Source organism: Syngnathus floridae, chromosome 7, assembly GCF_059516105.1.
Source record: "Syngnathus floridae isolate MCC-2025c chromosome 7, RoL_Sflo_1.0, whole genome shotgun sequence".
In the NCBI taxonomy this organism is placed as follows: domain Eukaryota; kingdom Metazoa; phylum Chordata; class Actinopteri; order Syngnathiformes; family Syngnathidae; genus Syngnathus; species Syngnathus floridae.
The window spans coordinates 6,103,517-6,126,302 of record NC_142419.1 but is presented as its reverse complement, the minus strand read 5'-3'; the positions used below and the strand labels follow the sequence as shown (position 1 = coordinate 6,126,302).

At 43.5% G+C, this 22,786-nt stretch overlaps 1 protein-coding gene across 1 annotated transcript; it reads right to left on the bottom strand.

Moving 5' to 3' along the window:
• Positions 1 to 3,423: 3,423 nt before the first annotated feature.
• On the bottom strand, positions 3,424 to 22,562 carry LOC148394889 (A disintegrin and metalloproteinase with thrombospondin motifs 15-like). The gene is made up of 8 exons (XM_088381399.1): positions 21,358 to 22,562; positions 19,821 to 19,953; positions 16,826 to 16,993; positions 9,280 to 9,563; positions 8,128 to 8,305; positions 7,852 to 8,027; positions 7,518 to 7,693; positions 3,424 to 6,602 (listed from the first exon to the last, which is right to left on the bottom strand). The coding sequence occupies exons 1-8, from the start codon at positions 22,291 to 22,293 to the stop codon at positions 5,825 to 5,827; spliced, it is 2,829 nt and encodes a 942-aa protein (XP_088237525.1). The 5' UTR covers positions 22,294 to 22,562; the 3' UTR covers positions 3,424 to 5,824.
• Positions 22,563 to 22,786: the final 224 nt, after the last annotated feature.

The following is a 22,786-nucleotide window of genomic DNA, read 5'->3' as shown; positions in this document are numbered from 1 at the left end:
CACCACTTGCAGTGTAGTCTTTTCATGCCAAACTTTATATATTGTTTAATCTGTGTAAATTTTATTTAAGCACACACACACAAAAAAATAAGAAAGAGGTACAAAAAAATACAAAATAAAAGTAAGAAATGTTGTTTATTTTTTATTGATTTGACCTCTATTTATTCAGGTAAGACAATGGAGGACAAATTTTTGTTTGCAACACCGATCTGGTTTCAGACGGCACAGCAAAATGAAGCAAAGATAATCATGATCCATTTATGTTTTGCAAAACAACCCAAGGTTGGGTCAAATTGACCAAACTTTCTGGGTCGGTTAAAATTTTAACCCCGCCTTTTAAAGGTCTAACATATCCCATAATCCTATGTAGCCGACCGTACTGGTGGTCATCCTCTCGTTTTTTTCTTTGCAAACGCTGATATGCTAGTATGTGTAAATATTTTTATTAGTTCATTCGACTAGAAGTTTTAAGTGGACTTTGATCATTTGCAAGGTGGCACAGTGGTGCACTGGTTAGCACGTCTTGTCATCATGGCAACAGCTAGTGGTGAAAAAGAGGGGTGGACAGCTAAAACAATTTCATCTTCATCAATTGCTTTTCTTTTTGGGTAATCCAAAGCGTTCAGGCACCTCTATAACAAGTCATCCAATATTCATGACGATGTGCCTTAGTAAAACTACCAGCGCAATATGCTAGTTTCAATAAATTCTGTTTCCTAGGCTATGGCTACCTCAACAAAGTTTGCGCCACAGACCGGGGTGGTGTGGCCAAGCCATTATGCACCAGAATTACGTTAACCTGTCTCCCAAGCCCTTGCTCGCTCAGACCTCATTTGAATGCTGCATTCAATGTAAATCTCAATTTTTCTGTTTTCCCTATCTCACAGCCACCCAAACCGAATACATCATTGATCCCTGAGTTATACGACCTCTTCATGAGTCACCACCCATTGCACAACTTGAGAGAATATCATCATTCTTGATGATTTCAACATTCATGTTAACAACCCCTCCTCTTCCTACTGTGTCGCCAGTTTTTTCCATCTGTCGGACAGCTTCAACATGACCCAGCACATTGATGTCCGAACTCACCCCAGGGGCCTTAACCTCTATCTGATTATTACAAACTGCCTTCATCAATAACCTCCCAGTACGCGATCTCGGCATAAGCCCATTGCGATGAAAATAGGAACTTTGTTCCCCCTCAGTAAACCGAAAAGAGGCATCAATTTCCAGAACCTCGAAAACATACACAGACCATTCGCCTCCAGCATCTCTCTGCAAATTCACTTTTCATGCACGTCCCCCTTCTATACCACTGAACTACGGAAAATGAAGAGACCAGGACATGCTCTTAAAAGCTGCTTATAAAGACGTGACCCTTACTGTTCTCAAAAGTGCCTAGAAAGATCATCAAAACACCTTAAATAAGCTCCTCAGTGATACACAATCTCTGTTATATCCCTACATAATCAGCAGTATCCCTGGGGACTTCAAGCAACTTTTCTCCACCATAAATCACCTCCAAACCCCACTTAACTTGGACACTTTCCAGGAGGAGGGGATGAAAGGTGAGAATATCCACTCCCACTTGTCCAGACACCTTCCCATCTTACTCTCTATACCCTCCAGCACTTCTGCCACGCTGAACTATACATTTCCTTCAGCCCTCGGAAAATTATACTCCTATGAAATAATTCCAATGATCACGAACATCATAAACCTTTCTCTTTGTCATGACTCTGGGTATGTGGAGGTCCTAATTGCAGACTAGAGGCAGTTGGAAATGATAATATTGGGTTAATTGAGCCAAAGGTAGTGGACATTAAAGTGGGCAAGTCTTGCTTTTCATCAGGCAGGGTACATAGTAAAGTCAAAAGTGTTGTTGCTGCTGAACTCCACAATCGCCTCACTTCGGAGTCTCTACGGTCAGGGTCATAAAAAATCTGTTGATGACAGCAGATGCCAGCTCACCATTCTCTAGTCTTTTTGACCTCTCATGCCAAAGTATTTGATACCGTTTAGCAAATCCGGCCCCTTCTGCAGCCCCGCCCTCATCCTATATTACCACCTACCTGGAGGAGATCAAGGCATGGACGACGGACAACTACCTTTGACTCAATAGCTCCAATACGATAGCAAATCTCAAAGTTTCCAACACTAGAGCCGGTCGTCCTCCATCATCGGCATCATGTTTTCTGGCCATAACAGTCACCTCTCATTTTCCAGTCACTAACCTTGGTATCAAATGGACCTTCACTTGACTTTTGAGCTCCATATCAAATACCTCTGCAAAACCTCCTTTCATCTCAGAAACATGGCAAAACTCTGGATCTCCAACAAATACATTCCGTAGCTGCAGTATATACACTGCCAGGATCCTGATGGGAATGCGGAAGTACCACCACATCACACCCATTCATAAATCCCTCCACTGGCTTCCTGTTCAACAAAGGAAAGAGTTTAAAGGCTCTGCTGTCCTACCAGTGCCTCAATGGCACTGCCTCCTATACCTTAGGAAACTCTTAGCTGCTATTTTCTCACACCCCACCTCCACTCTGCACTGGTCAACCATCTCCAGCCTCTGAGGACTAAGTTTTGAACAATGAACAACCACGCCTTCTGCTCCACCACTGTGCCTTCTGCTCCACCGCTGTACCTTCTGCTCCACCGCTGTGCCTTCTGCTCCACCGCTCCCAGTCTGCGGAATGTTCTCCTGGACCATCTAAGGGCACCACAGAATGTGGGTGTTTTTTTGTTTTGTTTTTGAAGGCTCGACAACACACCTTTATAGAAAAATAATTTAATTAGTTCGTAGTTTTATCTTTTCTAATGTTTTGTAGCACTTTGAGATCATGAAGATGATGTAAATGTTTTTATAATTTACATATACACTATCATTTTTATTTCTCAAGATAATCCACAATCCTCAGTTTACCTTACTGCAATATTAAAATCAAAACCAAATCACACATATTTATTTTATAATGGGTGTCTAGACTCATCTGTGAAAGAAGTGCTAGTATTTTGTGCCAGCTTTGAATGGTATGTTTTCACAGTGCAGCTGGTATGAGGTTGCTTGACATAACATAATTTTTAAATGGATGAATGAATCTGTTTTCATCAGCAGTCATGCCTCACTTGAGCGTGCGTATATACTCTCATTCATGTTTTTTGGAAGACTGGGTGTTATAGCATATATATATATATATATATATATATATATATATATATATATATATATATATATATATATATATATATATATAAGCATAAGCTGTGCACATGTTGTGTGTGTGATTGTGAATGTGTGCACTTGAATGATTGAAGAACAGAATGCATAGATATGCTGCGAATAAGTGCCTTGAAAGAATGTGCATCACATGCCCCTCCATCACATATACAGAATATTTATTTATTTATAGTTTATACATCTCGATAAATGTATACATAGTATACAATATAAAACCAGAAATAATATCTTCAATACAAAGGGTAAGGCGAAACAAATTGTACAATGCCATGTTTTAGATGCTGTGATATGTCTTCCTGAAACTAAACAAGAGACGGGGTGATAGGCTCTTTTGACTGTCTGTGGTTGAAAATTTCTGTACGATTGATATAAGTCATGGAGATACTGTAAGGAATTTAACAGATCATATGACAAGAGTACCAAAATCCCCAGTGAAATGTAAAAGAAAAGATAACTGAAATGTAATATGCAATATGGAATGCAATGTAATCGTATATCTTAGAATGTGGATTTTGGTTTATGCTCACTTCAAATTCATGCATCAAAATGGCTTTGCATTTTCTGCATTGTATATACAGCAGGCTTTTCAAACTAAGTAACGTCAACATGATTTCGCAATTTGAAGATTTTTTTAAGCACTCGAGGCGCTGAAGCAGCCATCCAGAAGATGCAGAAAAGATAGCAGCCAGTAAGCAATTAACCCACAGCAACGTACTAAATGTGATGGTTTTTGCCTATTATTTTCATGATCAATTGGAAATGTGTAAATTGAAATTTAAAATTAAAATAATATGTGTTTACGTAAATCAGATTTCCTTATAAACTGTGATGTGTTAAGAAATTATTCATCAATTAACTATCAACAAGGACCTACACCAAGTAGCTTTTCTACACAAACGTGCAGCTGCCAATGGGGTGTAATCATTGCAAGTATGTTCTAACGTATTTAAATACCTTTAAACATACTCACAAATACATACTGGCAAATACATTCAAACCTACTCGCAAATATGTTCGAACGTACTTGGAACTACATGCTACAAACATAGCATTTTCCCCTTGATACTATCTGGTATTGTCTCGTGCAAGAGTGAGTTAAAACCTTATTTTGTTGTAAGCATTTGGCCAACATTATACCAATACTGCAAGTTAAAATAATAACCAAGTAAAAAAATGTATTCCAAATTTTATGGTTTTACTGTGGCTGTAGTGCATGATTTTTGTTCGCCATGGTTCCCTATCATGCAACGGACTATTTACTTCCACAGGTGCATACACTGCAGCATTATGGGGTAAAAATGAGTATTTAAATACTTTTACTATTTAATCGCACAAGACAGTACCCTGTGGCATTATGAGAAAAATGCTACGTCTGGGGAATTTAACTCCAAGTAGGTTTGAACATATTTGCAAGCACGTCTCAGCGTATTTGCTAGTACGTTTGAATGTATTTGTGATCAATGTGACTGCAGTATCAATCGACAGATCATACAAACTGTATCCTGCCAATCTGATGTTGGTGTCACTGATATACACAAGTTAAGGAAGTACTATATGCAGGCCTCTTTGCAAAACAACAACAAAATACTGATGTAAATTTACACTTTAGCAAAATTTGACAGCATTAAAGACAATCTAAAAATTAGACATTCCTGGTATGTGGATCTTTAAAAAAGGAAAATAATGCAGCTGCATTTATCTAACTCAGGGAGAGGAAAGTCCGATCTTAGAGAGCTGCTGTCCTGCCAGTTTTAGAAGTGTCCCTCCTCAACACACCTGATTCAAGTGATCAGGTCATCAGCAAGCTCTGTAGAAGCTTGATAATGACCCTGATCATTTGAATCGGCGGGTATGTGAAGGAAGGAAACTTCTACTTTGATCTAACTTAATGCTGGGAAGAGTCAGTCCTGGCCAACTAAATTGTATGATTGTAAAATGTAAATGTAAATGTAAATGGTGGTATTTGATATACATGTAATAGTCAGTTAAAAAATCTGATGGACGCTAAATTAGAATAGGACACTTCGACCTGTGCAACTCTAGCCTAAGGTAATTGTTCACTGGCCAACAGCACTGAAACCAAACCACAGGAACATAACATTTCAGTTAAATATTTCCAATACAGTACTGTGTTTCACATTTCCACCAGTTTCTTTGCTAAAATGGAAAAAAGGTAATTTCACAGGTAACGCACAATACATTATTCATAATAGCTCAGGGTTCGAGCAGACTCTTGAAATCGTATGAGTTAGCCTGAACTTTTCTGCTCTTGAAACATCCTCTGATGAATGCCAGGTATTACTTGTGAATGCAGAAGCGCATTTCACATGTGCCGGAAGAGGTAGACTTAAATAAAGTCCAACCTGCCTCAGTTGGTTCAACAGGTGAGGAGAGCAAAACATGTTCCTCTCCTGTAAACAGAAGGTCTGAGGAAGACCCTCTCCGTCATCGGTGACTTTGTTTTGTTGGTCCAACACCCTGTCAGCTGCAGTCATGTGGCATTTGATTGTATTTTCAACCAACAAAAACAATCGAGTAACAACCATGATAATGATGTGGTATTTGTCAGCGTTAACACAGTCTCAAATAACAGAGGTCCAGCTCCTGAGGCTTCTTTCTTCCAGAGCAGTGGTCTCTCGGCAGTTGAAGTCCATTTTCAGTCATACAGCGCACTGGTCGCCGTTTGAAGCCCCTGCCGCAGGATTTGGAACAGTGAGACCAGGTCCCGACATCCCAAATGGGACATGGATCTCCACACGCTCTTAGAGCAACAGGTCTGACAGCACTGTTACAGCCAAAGGCCGGATTCCCATCTGTATTCTGACACATTACCGGCCTCTTCTGCAGGCCGCTACCACAAGTTACTGTGCATGCATCCCAGCTTCCGGTCACCCAGTGCTTTACTGGTTGCTTCCCCATTAGCTTTTTCTGGGCTTCTACTTTGTTCCCATTCAGTAAGACGCTATTGTGTGACGCATGGTTCTTCTCCTCTTTCCGTAAGACCTTCTCCTCTTTACTCTCTTTGGCAAGGTAGTAGGAGTAGCGCACTCTGGGAGGGGTCATCTTCCCTACTGAGAGCACCTCCACCGTCAGTGCCTCTTGCAGCGGCCTAGTGGACTGAAGAATCTCCACGGATGTTGAAGTGCCACTGTAGCGCAACAGGCTGCCCTTCACTATCAGGTCGCGCTCCGCAGCTGACACCACATAGTTGCCATTCAGCAGGTACTTCCCATGCCTGTTCTTAACTGCAAGGTAGTTTTCATCACTGACAATTCCTCGGTAGCCCCGCTGGCGGATGTCGATGTTTGATGCGCCAACAGGCAGCGTCACCACAAAGTTATAGCCATGACTGGAAAAGAGCATAGATGTAAACATTCCAGGTGAGTTGAAATAAATTGACATAAAAAGGAAATAAATATTGATATTTTCACTGTTTATAAATTCTTGGGTGTCTGGAGTTCCTTCCCACCCATCAAGTCTAAAAGGAAATAACAACCCACAGCAAGTTTCTCTACCCCACACTTGGCAGCTAAGCCTGCTGATTCACTGGATCATTTGCATGACCCCAAATTAAGTAATTGAGTTTTAGAAATGGGGTTTAAGTTGTCATTACTTATCCATTTGTGTATTTTGACCAAAGAATGGCTGGGGTCATTTATTAAGTCACTTGAAAGAGTTGTAAATTGTGAAAATTTGCCATTATTTTGAATTAAAGTTCAGTAACAAAGTTCAATCATATTGTCACTGTATTTAAGTCTGGTGTTTGTTAGACACTGCTTGTTTGTTCCATTCCTGTGTTGTTAGGATTATATCCTTTACAGAATTAACAGAATGACAGAATAAAGCAAGTTTTTCTCTTTGTTTTTTTGTTTGTCAACAACATAACTGTTAACCAACATCCAGAGGCATGGAGTAAAAAAGAAAACACAACATTCTTGTGTGGTTTCAGATAGACTCCGATTTTTTTTCCAATCCACTGAAGATGACAATCAAGACTTCTTGTAAATGAGTTGTTATTTCCCAAACTGTTAAAGCAGTGCCTTTGTTTGTACTATCCTTGTATTAAGTTATTAGTATATCATTAAAGGTATTAAGGACTTTTATTTCTGGGGATGTACAGCACCTTCAATCAATAATGTATGCACTGTAAAAATAACGTTTAGGCTGCTCGTTATCCTTAAAAGTAGCTCTATCATTCTTTGGGTGTATCCTGTTTGGACAGAGTTTCTCAAACATGCTGATAAATCTCATACAAACTACATACATGGGTTTTGTGAATATTCCGGAGACCTTCTTACAGCTCTGGTTGTCACCGCCACACACGCTACATTTGTCAAACTTTTTCTTGGAGTCAATCTTCCCATCGCAGCCTGCTTTGATGCATCTTCCCTGAACACATACAGCAGTGGAGTCCGGCGAACAGGGCGTGCCATCAACAACCTGCAGGGTGCGGATAGTGAATCATTTAAAAAAAAAAAAAAAAAAAAAAAATGAAAAAACACGACATGCTACATGACAGTTTTAAATAACATGTAATTTAATAGTTTTTATTACTGACCATCATTATGTTTCACTACTTGGGGAAAGGTTTTACGTACCTTGGGGGCAAGGACATAGAAATAACCAGTCCCATTGGCACGACAGATGAGTTTGCATTTGTCCTTGGGGGAAATGCCAGAATACTTAGGAACCCAGACCACAGACGAGCCCAGTCTGTTTGTGTTCAGGTTTATGCCATTGAACGCTTCACACTGCTCTTCACGGAAACTTTTATCTAAAGGTGCAAAAAAAATGGCAACCAGTTGAGAATTTCTGATGTAGAATCCAAGGTCCTGTGATAAAAATGTAATGCATGTATAGATAGGGCTGTCTACCTGTATCAAGACAAGGGTTGAGGTTACAGGAACGATACTTAATTCGAAGGCCATAGCAATATTTGCCTCCGTTCTCAGGTACTGGGTTGTTACACTCTCTCCTGGCCAGTTGGACACCTCCCCCACATGTTCTGGAACAATCTCCAAATGAGCCCCACTTCCCCCATCTACCATCCACCTGAGACAAATAGCAGAAATAACTCTACCACCACTCAAAATAGAATATGCCTGAGACATTTTAAATGTGATGGCCAACCTTTGCCAACCTTCAGCGTGGCATTTGTGATACCCTTTTTTGGAAGACTCAAAGCACTATTGTGGTATGCCATAGCACAAGCCAATTGATTGCAATGATGACATGTGACCATGTGTACAAGTTTTGTTGTACCGTAATTTCTGGACTATAAACCGCACCCAAATATAAACTGCACCAGCTAAAATTAGGTGAAAATCCTGTTTTATTCATATATAAACCACACAAGACTATAAACCGCAGGTGTGTTAATGTTTAATTTCCATACATAGGAAAGTCATACAATATCATAAAAATAATTTAAAAATCTATAGATAAGCCTTACTGGACTATTAGACGCAGGGTTCAAAGCTTGTTAAAAAAATAGCGGGTTATAATCCAGATAACACAGTACATACGTAATTGGATTGGTCAATCCGATGTGATAAATTTGTTGCTGAAACATTTTCATCAATACTGCCCACATTTCTTGTTAAACAGGTTGAGAAATAATTATGTCAAGAAATTGCAGGAGTCCAACTAAAAAAAAAAAAAAATGAGGGTGTTCTTTACAATGCGATCAAACCATTACTGAGATACAAAAATCAAATGACACAGGGCATGTACCCACCGAGACTACTTTATAATCTATACCAAATAGGTGATAGATGAAAGACTCTATTAATCAGCCAGAAACACAACAATTGTGTTTGGTAGACAGAACTTGAGCTGCCTTTTGAATCAATTTGGTTAGTGTCATAGCATCTAAAATTTTGGGTGGTTTATACAATACCACCAATATTAAACATGCAATTTATGAGGAAAAAGTGAAGCATAAAAATAGCAAGGTTCTACTGAAGCTGTGCTATTTCGTGATTATTCGGAATAAAATGTCCCATTATTCAAAAAGCAAACCACACCTTGATGTGGATGGTTGTGTTCTTCTCAGTGCAGGCCCCTTGGTAACACACCCTACCAGCGCCACAGCTGGTGCCATCTGCCCAGGGAAAGTGTCTGGTTTGACAGACCAGCTGTCCACGGGCTTTCCCAGTGCACCACAGTTTGGTGCAGGGCTGCATGTAGGGGCACGGCTTGGAGCCATCCCCAAAAGCCAGTTCACACTGAGTATGAAGACTGTAACTGGAGCCAGGCAGGTTATCTGGGAGAGACAGCTGCCTCTGGGGCTGATCCAACAGGCAGTCTCCTGCAATAACAACCAAAAAAAACATTTGGAAAAACAATCAATTCCAAGTTCTTCATTCCATTATACTGATACAAAAAAAACATCCATTTCTATAACTGTTTGCCCTGTTCAGGGTTCAGAGCTAGAGCGTTTCCCAGCTGACTTTGGCTGAAAGGTATAATAAACGTCAGTCACATCACACATAGAGATAACTTTTCATGCTGACATTCACACCATTGCAGAGTAAAAACTGAACCTATGTTGCACCATCAATTACTTCAGTTGTTAACATGTTCCAACATCGAAGGAGACAGGACCGCGGCGCTTGGCGAACTGTACCAGGCCGTCAGTGAACAGCAAACGGCGCACCCTGACGGTTTCACCATCTTCGCTGGAGACTTCAATCATGCCTACCTGAAGTCTGTTTTCCCGAGGCTTCACCAGCATGTTCCTTTTCCGACACGTGGAGACAGCTTCCTGGACCTGGTCTACTCGGCGCAAAAGGGAGCCTTCAAAGCCACCCCCCTCCCCCATCTGGGGCTTTCTGACCATCTCACCGTTTTGCTTTTGCCCGCATACAGACAATTGGTAAAGGCATCCAGGCCGGTTCGGAGGCAGGTTCGAGTGTGGCCTGAGGGTGCCTCCGATGCACTTCGTGACTGCTTCGACACCACTGACTGGGACTTGTTTAAGCAGGCAGCCACCTACAACGATTGGACGGACATAGAGGAATATACTGACTCTGTTACCTCTTACATCACGAAGTGCATCGATGATGTGACTTGCTCGAAATCCGTCGTCACTCGCGCGAACTGGAAGCCGTGGCTGACGGGGGCTGTCCTCAGACTGTTGAGGGCCAGGGACAAGGCTTTCAGAGCAGGGGATGAGGCTGGCTTGAGGACAGCGAGGGCCGACCTGTCCCGAGGCATCAAAGAAGCGAAGAAGGCGTTCTCGTGCAAGGTCTCCACCCATTTCAAGGACAGCAAGGACGCACGTAGCCTTTGGCGGGGCATTCAGACCATCACAGACTACAAGCCCGCGCCGAGGAGCTGTGAGGGCGACGTCCGCCTGCTGAACGATCTGAACCGCTTCTTTGCTCGCTTCGACGCCCAGAACAGCACTTGCCCGCTGAAGACCACTCCCCCCCCACACGAGCAGCCCCTGCGCCTCTCTGCCGACGGTGTGAGGAGGGCGCTTGCCGCTATTGACACCCGTAAGGCGGCGGGCCCTGACAACATCCCGGGTCGAGCGCTGAAGGACTGCGCTGGGGAGCTGTCGGGTGTCTTCACAGACATCTTTAACGTTTCCCTGCAGCAGGCCATCGTCCCCTCGTGTTTCAAGGCTGCCACCATCGTTCCTGTGCCGAAGAAACCTGCACCGTCCTGCTTCAATGACTACCGCCCTGTGGCACTGACGCCCATCATCATGAAGTGCTTTGAGCGGCTGGTCTTGGAGCACATCAAGTCCGTTCTCCCCCCCACCATTGACCCTTTCCAGTTTGCGTACCGTGCCAAGCGGTCCTCTGAGGATGCCATCTGCTCTGCCCTCCACTCGGCCCTCACCCACCTGGAGAGAAAGGACTCATATGTGAGGTTGCTGTTTGTGGACTTCAGCTCTGCCTTCAACACCATTGTGCCGCAGCGACTCATCTCCAAACTCGACGAGCTGGGCCTCAGTACCTCCCTCTGCAACTGGATACTGGACTTCCTCTGTCAGAGGCCTCAGGTGGTGCGTGTTGGCGACAAAATCTCCGCCAGCATCACGCTGAGCACGGGGGCCCCCCAGGGCTGCGTGCTCAGTCCATTGCTCTTCACCCTGCTGACGCATGACTGCACTGCGACCTACAGCGACAACCGCATAGTGAAGTTTGCTGACGACACGACTCTGGTGGGTCTCATCACGAAGGGCGACGAGACTCGGTACAGGTCGGAAGTTGACCTTCTGACCACGTGGTGCAGGGACAACAACCTCCTGCTGAACGTCAGTAAGACCAAGGAAATCATTGTGGACTTCCGGAAGGGTCACACAACACACCTGCCGCTGATCATCGACGGTGCTGTGGTGGAGAGGGTGAGGTGCACCAAGTTCCTGGGGGTGCACATCAGTGAGGACCTCTCCTGGTCCGCGAACACCTCGTCACTGGCAAAGAAAGCTCAGCGCCGCCTGTATTTCCTGCGGAAGCTCAGGCGTGCATGTGCTCCTCAGGCAGTCCTGTCTACATTCTACCGTGGCACCATTGAGAGCGTCCTCACCAGTTGCATCGCTGTCTGGGGTGGTAACTGCACTGAACAGAACTTGAAGGCCCTGCAGCGCATAGTGAATACGGCTGGTAAGATTATTGGTGCTTCGCTTCCCTCCCTGAAGGACATTTACACCTCCCATCTCGCCCGCAAGGCAACCTCGATTGCCAGAGATGTGAGTCACCCGGCTCACTCCTTGTTTGACCTTCTGCCCTCTGGGAAGAGGTACAGGAGCCTGCGCTCCCGCACCACCAGACTCGCCAACAGCTTCTTTCTCCAGGCTGTTAGGGCCCTGAACTCGCTACCCCCTTCTGCGTAGCGTGCGGCACTGTTGCGCTATTTTCGGGAATGTCTGCTGTACGCGTTTTTACGCTCCTCTTAATTAATTATTTATTTATTTATTGTTGTGTTATTTATTCATTATTTATTCAGCACGCTTTTGTTATACTTGTTTACTGTTTGTCTGTTGTGAGCCATGTCTTGTCACCGTGGGATAGGGGGGAACGAAATTTCGGTTTCTTTGTGTGTCTTTGGCATGTGGAGAAATTGACAATAAAGCTGACTTTGACTTTGATGTTTTAAATTATAAGACAAATGAGTCCTTGTGAATATGTGTTGGAGATAAATTACCGTATTTGCCGGTGTATTGGTCGACCTTTTTCGATCCAAAATCGACCGAAAAAAATCGACCTCGACTTATACACCGAGTCATAAAATTTAACTTCGTATTCATCGCTTCAAATGTGATGGTAACCAAGGCCGTTTCTCATGCATCTCATTGTGCGTTGCACTTAGAAAATTTGAACCGGGCGGCGTGCGCGAGTGCGCGGCCCGCTGGAAGTCGAATGAGGCGCCGCGACCACCTCCGCAGTGCTTATAAACAGCCGATCCGCTCGGCGGGGGCTATTTTCGGCCACTTGGCTCGTGCGCACGGCCTCCCGGATGTGCCGGGCGGGTGCGCGAGCTCGCCGGCCGCTGGAAGTCGAATGAGGCGCCGCGACCACCTCCGCGGTGCTTATAAACAGCCGATCCGCTCGGCGGGGGCTATTTTCGGCCACTTGGCTCGTGCGCACGGCCTCCCGGATGTGCCGGGCGGGTGCGCGAGCTCGCCGGCCGCTGGAAGTCGAATGAGGCGCCGCGACCACCTCCGCGGTGCTTATAAACAGCCGATCCGCTCGGCGGGGGCTATTTTCGGCCACTTGGCTCGTGCGCACGGCCTCCCGGATGTGCCGGGCGGGTGCGCGAGCTCGCCGGCCGCTGGAAGTCCAATGAGGCGCCGCGATCTCCTCCGCGGTGCTTATAAAGTGCCGATCCGCTCGGCTTGGAGCTATTTCCGGCCTCCCGTTGGTGCCGGGCGGCGTGCGCGAGCTCGCCGGCCGCGATCTCCTCCGCGGTGCTTATAAACAGCCGCATGCGCACGGCCTCCCGGAATTTGAACACATTTCGTCAATAAATTTCGCATATTGAATTTTGAAGTTTAATATAATGCAACAATTGAGCTCGACTTATACAAAGGATATATCATAAAATCGTAAATTTCCGTCGAATTTTAGGGGGTCGACTTATACACCGAGTCGACCTGTACACCGGCAAATACGGTATGTAGTAAATACACACTGTATGGGATAGTGCAGTCACACTAATCTTTAAGCTGTCCAAATGACTCAGTCATGCTCAACTTTGTCAGCCTGCACGCTTGATAACTATTACAGAGGTCAAGAGGATGTCATAAATTGTTGGGTTTTATTTTTATAGGCACACAGAAGCCACTTAATCTGTTGCAAGCATTTAAACTTGGGCAAATGTGTTATAATGAAGCTACATAAATAAAAACAGATGACTGACAAATATACTATATTAACTATCAGCATTGATTTTTCACTTTCTCAGATAATAGAATTTGATGTTTTCAGTTAGTAAGCTTATGAGATGATACAAAGAAGAAAGCCTGGAGTAGCAGGAAGTTATGTCAGAATACAACACAACATGTGTAACAGCTGTAGGACAGTGATGAGGTGTGCTGTGGGTGTAACCAAAGAGTTCAGGGTGGAGGTGAGAACTGCATCAGCGAGCCTCTTCGTCTTTGGATAACAATAGATGAGCTGACAAATGTGGTTGGACTCAAATAACGTTCACAGATGGCAGTTTATGATCTGCTGTGATAGCATGGAGCAGGTGGATGGACATTTAGAAAAGTGGAGGCATGCCCTTGAAGGGTGAGGAATTAAGATTAGACAACAGGGTCAAATGTCAAGACAAATCCTAACCGTGGGAAAAAAAACTGAGTCAAGTGGGTTCGAAAGGGTGGAGGAAAGTGTCAAGTGTGATATATGATGCAAGGGCCTTCAGAGTCAGGAGAGCAGATCAAATGGCTTGGACACATTCAGAGGATAGATAGTGAGGGTATTGGGAGAAAGACGTTGAGGTGTGGGTTTTCTCCGGGCACTCCGGTTTCCTCCCACATCCCAAAAACATGCCTGGTAGGCCAATTGAGCACTCCAAATTGCCCATAGGTGCGAGTGTGGATGGTTGGGTGCCTTGCGATTGGCTGGCAACCAGTTCAGGGTGTCCCCCTCCTACTGCCTGATGACTGCTGGGATAGGCTCCAGCATGCCCGCGACCCCCGTGGGGACAAGTGGTACAGACAATGGATAGATGGATAGCTGTTGACAATATAGCTGCAAGCAAGAGAGCTACAGTAAATGACGGGAGACATGAGGCTGCAGAAGATAGGCCCAGGTGAAAAAGACTGACACGCTGTGGCGACCCTCAATGGGACAAGTCAAAAGGAAAAGAAGTTAGTTTTGTTTAATCCACTTCAGAATTACATACCACATATGCCATCCATCCATCCATCTTCTTCCACTTATCCGGGGTCGGGTCGCGGCGGCAGCAGCTTTAGGAGGGACTTCCAGACTTCCCTCTCCCCAGCCACTTCATCCAGCTCATCCCGGGGGATCCCAAGGCGTTCCCAGGCCAGCTGAGAGACATAGTCTCTCCAGCGCGTCCTGGGTCGTCCCCGGGGTCTCCTACCGGTGGGACATGCCCGGAACACCTCCCCAGGGAGGCGTCCAGGAGGCATCCTGATAAGATGCCCGAGCCACCTCATCTGGCTCCTCTCAACGTGGAGGAGTAGCGACTCTACTCCGAGTCTCTCCTGGATGACCGCGCTCTGCAAAAAGCAGAGACGCGATGCTGAGGTCCCCAAACCGGACCCCCTCAACGCCTCGGCTGCGCCTAGAAATTCTGTCCATAAAAATTATGAACAGAATCAGTGACAAAGGGCAGCCTTGGCGGAGTCCAACCCTCACTGGGAACGAATCCGACTTACTGCCGGACTTACTGTACCACGTATGCGAATTGTTAAAATGAGCCAAGTGTTTAACTTCAGTCTACAGCAGTCACAATGCAAGACTTCTAAAACAAAAATATAAATATTGAACTGCAATTGACTTCTTTTTCAACCAGGTGGTGTAAACTGTGTAGTGAGGTCATTGGGTTTAAGGGAGCTTCCGAAAGTCCAAGCCAAATGCACTTGTGCGGATTGTGCAACTTTGTGTCAAGCCCTCAAAGTCAAGAAGAGTTGCAGACTATCTGATATTTCTCTTGAGTAGGATCATGAAGGATGGCTTTCACATTAACCTTTGCTACCAACTACTAAAAACGAAAAAACACATGGACATCGTATCTGTTTTAAAGGGGACATATGTCTCTATCTTAACTTTTAGTTCTGAAATTTGCATTCTAAGAGTGCACATAAATCGTATTGTCCTGACAAGAGAAATAAAAAAGTGTCCTTTATATTAGAAATATTTGAATAGGTGCACATTGAAGCACAATTGTCCTCTAATGTTCCATTAAAACTGGTGGGCATGACTGGCCTCTGAACGTTTTCAGTGTGAATTCTGTCTAACCCTGTGATGCAGCAAAGAAAACAATTCAAGCTACTCAAGTGAACTCCACTATTATGTCAACAAGGAAATTAAAGTGTAATTAAAAGAAAAATATTTAGCTATTTCAAAAAGTATTTAAGGGAAAATGAAGCTTCAAATTGCCTTGATGAAACAGCTGTTGTATTTTTGGACTTCTCTGTTCAACATCTGCCTATTAGCACACAGATATACCATTTCTTAAACCCTTTCATTTAAAGTACAGGAGTCAAACTCAAGGCCTGGGGGCCAGATATGGCCCGCCATATCATTTTATGTGGCCCGCGAAGACAAATTGTGCATCAAACTCGGGTGTCATTACTAGAATTGCAAATTGTCTTCACTTTTAATAATAAATATTTTTTAAATATTTGATCAGTTTTTACTAGTCTGGTTTAAAAACAAGTTATTTGTCAGTTTGTTTTGTAGCTTTTACTGTATATAATATGAGGTGCTCATACATTTATTTGGGTTGACAGTCATAATGGCCCTCCGAAAGAAGCTATGACTACAATGCGGCCCGCAAAAAAATGTTTGACACCCCTGATTTAAAGCAACAGTGCCATGTAAAGGAGTCAAAAACACAACTGGCTCATGAAGCAAATTTGAAGTTTCATTTTCCCTTTAATACTTTCCATTCATCCACACATATTTTTCCCACACCGTATATCCTATGCAGAGTTGCAGTGAGTTTGAGGTTATTCCCGATGACTTTGAGGGAAAGACAGACTACACATTGAACTAGTCACCAGTCACATACATTATGCAGACAGACAACCATTCACACTTAGGCTGTATTCACAACATCACTGAGTGGGAATTGAATGGACGCTGCCGCCACAGAAGTCAAATGAATGAACCACTCCACCATTCGTTATTTTGAAGCTTTTAGAATGAATCATCAAGTTTTCATTTTTCTTCTGTGTTTTATAGCACTGTTTTTGTTAATTAAGGTTTGCATCTATGTTGACAAGTTCAAGTTGATTTAATCTAGCCACAAAGTGTCTTTTGAAAGATATACAAATAGATCATGAGCAGCTAATAGTATAGCGCCTGGACAGAATCTATAGTTCCCTTCTGAATCAAGAAGCGTACATAGGAAGGGTTCACTAACCATGACCTCGATCCAGAAATTCTGTAATAATCGCTGCACTGCACACAGACCAGGGACGATTCCTGTCGATCTGAATTAGAGTTGGGGACATCATGTGGTTATCTTTCAGTTTTCCAAAGACGTCCTCACATGCCTTCACGTTGTCATGGGGCATGTTGAAGACATGACCTAAGAGGATAGTGTGGGAAGGGAAGACCAAAAAAAAGAAGATCACATTTTAGTTGACGTATTTCTATGTTCGGTTTATTGAAAACAAGATAATCTGTTATTTGGCACACTATGTGCAGCTACGTTTCTAAAATCAACACTGACACATATGAAAAAAATTTTTTAAAGGTTTTGCCAGACATCTAGTCATTGTGTATGGAGAAGGCAGAACAGACTAAAATTGGACTGATTTGAAGCTGATGTCATTGCAGGCAGGAATGTAGCTATGCATGGGAATAGTATAAAGCATGGCATACATCCATGTGCTCAACCAGGCCTGACAGGGGAATTCAGTTCCCAAGGAAACAATTTCATTCCCTTAATACGAACATGAAAATCCTTCCAAAATGAAAAGAGACTGTGGTTTCTGAGTGATCAATTATGAGACAAACATGTTCGGCAAATTTGTTTAAGCACTTATTATATTACATACATAAGTGTAATGTAATACATTGTGTCTCCAGGGGAGATATTAGCTTGTTTTGGACTCAGCTAAAGCAAACCTCATAATTTATCCACTGAAAACAAGGGTTGGCTATCTCCATTTCTGTCATTTGAAAGTTGAGTGCAGAATTTAACATAGGTGTGCACCGAAAAGTCTTGTTTCAACTAAGCATTACCAGTGTGTTGTCTTATGTATATTTCCATTATAAAGGGTCGCAAAATAGAACATCTATACATTCACACTTTGTAGCATCATTTCTTATAAATCACACCTTTATCACCACTGCACCGTGTCGAAGTTGTTCATTGTTTGGACTGTTGGTGATGGATACACTGCTATGATGTCCCACTATTTGCAATTGTTAACAAGGCTATGGTCAACTGTCTCACATTGTTGTGATGGAAACAAGTCAGATTGAGGTTTTATTAATCTAAACCAGGGATTGTCAACTGGTGGTCCACGGCCCTCTAGTGGTCCATAGCGGTAAAATAGGTGGTCCGAGAAATTGGAAATGGAAAATAATTGTAACATTTTTAAAAATAAAATTGATTTATTATTTAGGCTTTTTATATATTTTTATATTTATATTCCAGCTAATTTTGTGAATCATTTACCCATCCAGGGCGGCTCGGTGGCGCACTGGGTAGCACGTCCGCCTCCCAGTTTGCATGTTCTCCCTGGGCCCGCGTGGGTTTTTTCTGGGCACTCCGGTTTCCTCCCACATCCCAAAAACATGCTTGGTAGGCCGATTGAAGACTCCAAATCAGGGGTCACCAGCCTTTCTTAAACCAAGAGCTACTTCCTGGGTACTGATTAAGGCAAAGGGCTACCAGTTTGACACAGACTTCTGAAATAGCCAATTTGCTCAATTTGGCTTTCACTGTGTTATTATTGTCATTTCCAGTTCACATTTAAGTGTGATTTTAACAAGAATAGCAAAACTACGGTTAAACCTTGGTTTTTGACCACAATCCGTTCCAGAAGGCGGTTCGAGAAGCGAATCGGTCGAATTCCTAATCTATTTTTCCCATTACAAATAATAGAAATTTTTTTAGTCCGTTTCAAGACAAAACCCCCCGCCTTTTTATAGCATTTTTTGATTTGCGCATATTTGTCCGATCGCGCAACTGCAGCGCACCGCTGAACGCGCAACCGTAGCGCGTCGCCCACCGCGCAACTGCACCGCGCTGGTCGCATTATTGTGACAGAGCCGTCGCTGAAATTTAGAAAATATTTTTAAAGTCTTGATGTACTTTCCAAAATTGAAGTCGACCTAAGTGCGCAGGGAGTTTAATTTTGTCCGATCGCGCAACTGCAGCGCACCGCCGAACGCGCAACAGTAGAGCGTCGCCGACCGCGCAACTGCACCGCGCTGGTCGCATTATTGTGACAGAGCCGTCGCTAAAATTTAGAAAATATTTTTAAAGTCCTGATGTACTTTCCAAAATTTAGGTGGACCTCAGTGCGCAGGGAGCTTAATTTGGTCCAATCGCGCAACCGCAGGGCGCCGGGCGCTCACTGTCGCATTGCTTTAAGAGCGTCTTTGTGTTTTAGTTTGGCTTTACTGCTCCCGCTTGCTTTCTTTGGAGGCATGATTAGGGGTTAATACAATCCTCAAAGCAACGAAAATACAATAACAACGGAGTCAGTCGGCATCCGGGCCGCGCGGTCGGGTTTTCTCGGGTCCTCCCGGCTCATCTCGCGAGGTTCGACTTCCGAATTTTGTTCGACAACCGAAGCAAAAAAAATCTCAATTTTTTTTGTTAGAATTCCGATTTGTTCGAGAACCAGGACGTTCGTAAACCGAGGTTTGACTGTAAAATAAATAGATACAGCTCACTGACAAGTGCCGCTATTTGAGCTAATTTTAGAACAGTCCTGCGGGCGACTCATGCGGTCCTCACGGGCGACCTGGTGCCCGCGGGTAACGTGTTGGTGACCCCTGTTCCAAATTGTCCCTAGGTGTGAGTGCGAGTGCAAATGGTTGTTTCTCTGTGTGCCCTGCAATTGGCTGGCAACCGGTTCAGGGTGTCCCCCGCCTACTGCCCGATGACGGCTGGGATAGGCTCCAGCACACCCGTGACCCCCTTGGGGACTAAGCGGTTCAGAAAATGGATGGATGGATGGATTTACCCATCCAAATTATGTCAAATGTAGCTGAGATTCCCATAATAGACCTACATATGTAAATAGCTTGTCTAGGTTTATCCTCCTTCGGTGCAAAATAAATTAGTATTCCGCCAGAGCAGTGGTCCCAGAGTTTCTTCTTTGTTATAATGGTGGTCCATTGGACAAAATCAATTGATCTAAACAGTAACTGAAGTGACCAAGATTGCATCTTACCAAGTTCATGGGCTGTTGTAAATGCTGAAGGTAGGCCATCATCTTCAATGACAGAGCAACTCCTCTTGGGGTCACACATGGTTCCAACATCAGCCATCCCCAGCGTATCACAGGTTGTGGCCCCACAAAGATCCTGGTTGGCAACAGTTTATTATGAAAAGACTTGCTAGAAAAGGGGAATCAGAATCTTACAAATGATATGTTTTACATATTTCAGCCATGACCATGACAGAGAGTAATACAAGGCACATGCTCTATCTCTGTTGTCAACTTACTGTGTGTTGCTGTATGGGATCAAGCAAAATTGACTTTTGGATAAAGAGGCAATACAAGAGCATTAGGAAAGAACACATATGGCCACATGTAATTATAGTCTATAGTCAACAATATAAGGTTAATCGAGCAGGAATGTATTGTGTTATTTCTGGTGAAGTAGGGTTGGGCAGTTTTCCTTTTCCTGGCTGCATCACAATTTATGGGTGAGCTCAAATTTGTCATTTACTCATTTGTGGTAAACCACTAGGCTGGACCAATGTTGCGTGGGATCGTTTAAGGAATTTAACTAACTGGCAGATGCATGAATGAACTTGTAGCTTACTTAATTTAGGTTGCTTAGGGAGAAGCATCTACAATTATTTTATTTGAGCTTACGTTTCAGTTTTTCACCTATTGCCAATTTGTTATTTAAAAAATGTGTTTATAAGTTACAGCCTTTTCTCTTTATGTTTCGTTTGCTCCACGCATACATTTTTTGTTGCTTGTATAAACGGTGCACCTTAGTGGACATCACTATCGTCTGAGTGGCATGTTGTAGCAAAATATGTTTCTCATGGCATTGCTCAAACAAGAAATGGCGGCAAGTGTTGCTCTTGTATGGTACATTCATGTTCACATTGTTAAATATCACAAAGCAAGTTCAAATTACAAGTTACTGTGGTAGTTTTAGCCCAGATATGGTATAAATGACATAGTGATGGATGAGTCTGTGCTGCTGCTGCTGCTGCAGAGATTTGGGTAGGTTAGGGGTTCAGGTTTTTCTTTGTGATGTCATAATGACGACATTCTTAAAGGGTCTCGTTGCTTACGCTGTAGTCTGGCAGCAATGTTGGTTAACCCATCGTTGACGCAAATGGTGAAATTTTGTTCAATTAAATCACACTGTCAAAAATAAGTTGTAAGCAGTGTTAGTTTCTGTGTCAGGTGTTCAGTCAGAACTCATGTAAGCAAAAAGATTGCATTATTAGTCATCTTCAAGAGAACTATTTGTACCACAGTCACAAGCAATTGCAAGTATCCAACAACAATAAAACAGTTAGCATATTTACTTCAATTCTAAGAATGTACTAACATTTTCAAGTGAAGTCACCCATAATATTGACATATTATGGAATGTTGAGTTTTTATGTTGCTGAAAACTCACGTTGAACAAAATAGAACTATACATTTTAAAAAATTCAATATTGTGGATGTTTTAGAAGGGATCACTAAATAATCACAGATTACATGATGCATCTGCACACATTCTGCTTTTTCTTACCTGTTTGGTGAAAAGAATTGCAGTGTCCCAGTACTCAGGATGCTTGTCGTTGTGCTTATTTAGCTTCTTCTGCCAAGAGCAAAAATTGCGCAGAGTTAGAGCTGCATTACTGGAAACCTTTGGACCCCTGTCATCTTCCTTCAGAACCACAAAGCCCACAACCACTATGTTAATGGAGTTTAAGATACTGGGGTGCTTGTAAAGCTTGGCAGCCACCGACATGAGTGTCAGCAGGTAATGTTTCAATTCATCCCCGTGAAATGAATCCATGGACGGATCTGCCACAACCAGCACCTCCACAAATCTGGGGATGGAGGTAAATCTTTTGGACCTACTCAGTCTTTCCAGCACAGTTTCCGACGAGCCTCCAATCTCCATTTCTTTCATATACATGTATTTTTCCAGGGATGTGTTGAAGTTAGAGTCAGGTGTCACTCCACACCTGCTGGTGAAGTTTCCGACCAAGGGCGCAGAGCTTCTCCGGCGGTGGATGACGTGTGTCTTGGATGAAGAGTCCCCAAGCTGGGCTGTTCCGTCCTCACCTCTAGCTAGGCTGATGAAATATTCCATGCCGTTTTCATAGAACCCCCCGTTGAGACCTTTACACAAGCTTAGCGCAGCAAACGAGTCCGCCTGTGAATTGACGTTACCGGAGTAGAAGCATTTCCCGAGGTCCGCGGGTGTTGATGCGTTGGGTTCGAATGGGTTTAAATCCCCTCCGAGAAAATTAGAATCCGGCTGGAGATGAAGATAAAATTCCTGCTTGAAAGCATTGATCCTGAAAGCAACGTGTTTTTCATTCTGTAAATGCTTTCCATGCGCAAGGGGGTCCACTCGTAGAGGTTGGCAGAAGTCAGCTTCCATGCCGTGTGTAAATGTCACATAAAGAACCACTTTTACGCAAATTATCAAAGTGAAAGTAGTAAGTAAAGCCATAGCTGCTCTACTTCTTGCTAAGCACCCCTTTTAAGTCCGCTAAATTACGTTTGCATGCAATTTATTGCACAGTGGCACCCTTATTAAAAAAACACTGAATTACAAGTTCAATCCGCTTTGCTATTCTGCCATCATATCGTCGATCTAAAGTCTGTGGCCATGCTCTAAATTTCGAAGCATCCACACTGATGACCTCTGTCAGCTGAAGGTGTGCGCATAATAGAGAGACAGTTCATCGTTCTTGCATCTCGGTTTGTGCAGCAGACCGCAGCCGCTTGTAACTCTCCAAATATTGTTGTTGCTGTGCAGCATGTGTGACAGCAGCCAGAACATCATCAGCCCTCCCACTTGCCCCCACTCATGAGAGGGACCAATCGAGTCAGCTTCAAGCAGCATAACTTTGCATATCAAATCCAGGAACATAATTGGATGCTTAGTATTGAGATTTTCTACAACGGTGACAAACACCTGTCAAATTGTATCAAAACAACTT

What these genes read in the sequence shown, in the direction of transcription:
- LOC148394889 (XM_088381399.1), bottom strand. Translation starts at nt 22,293, where the DNA reads ATGGCTTTACTTACTACTTTCACTTTGATAATTTGCGTAAAAGTGGTT. An exon ending in CAATTCTTTTCACCAAACAG is followed by an intron (nt 19,954 to 21,357) that starts GTAAGAAAAAGC and finishes GTTGCCAACCAG; the next exon opens with GATCTTTGTGGGGCCACAAC. An exon ending in CAACCCTTGTCTTGATACAG is followed by an intron (nt 8,028 to 8,127) that starts GTAGACAGCCCT and finishes TTGCACCTTTAG; the next exon opens with ATAAAAGTTTCCGTGAAGAG.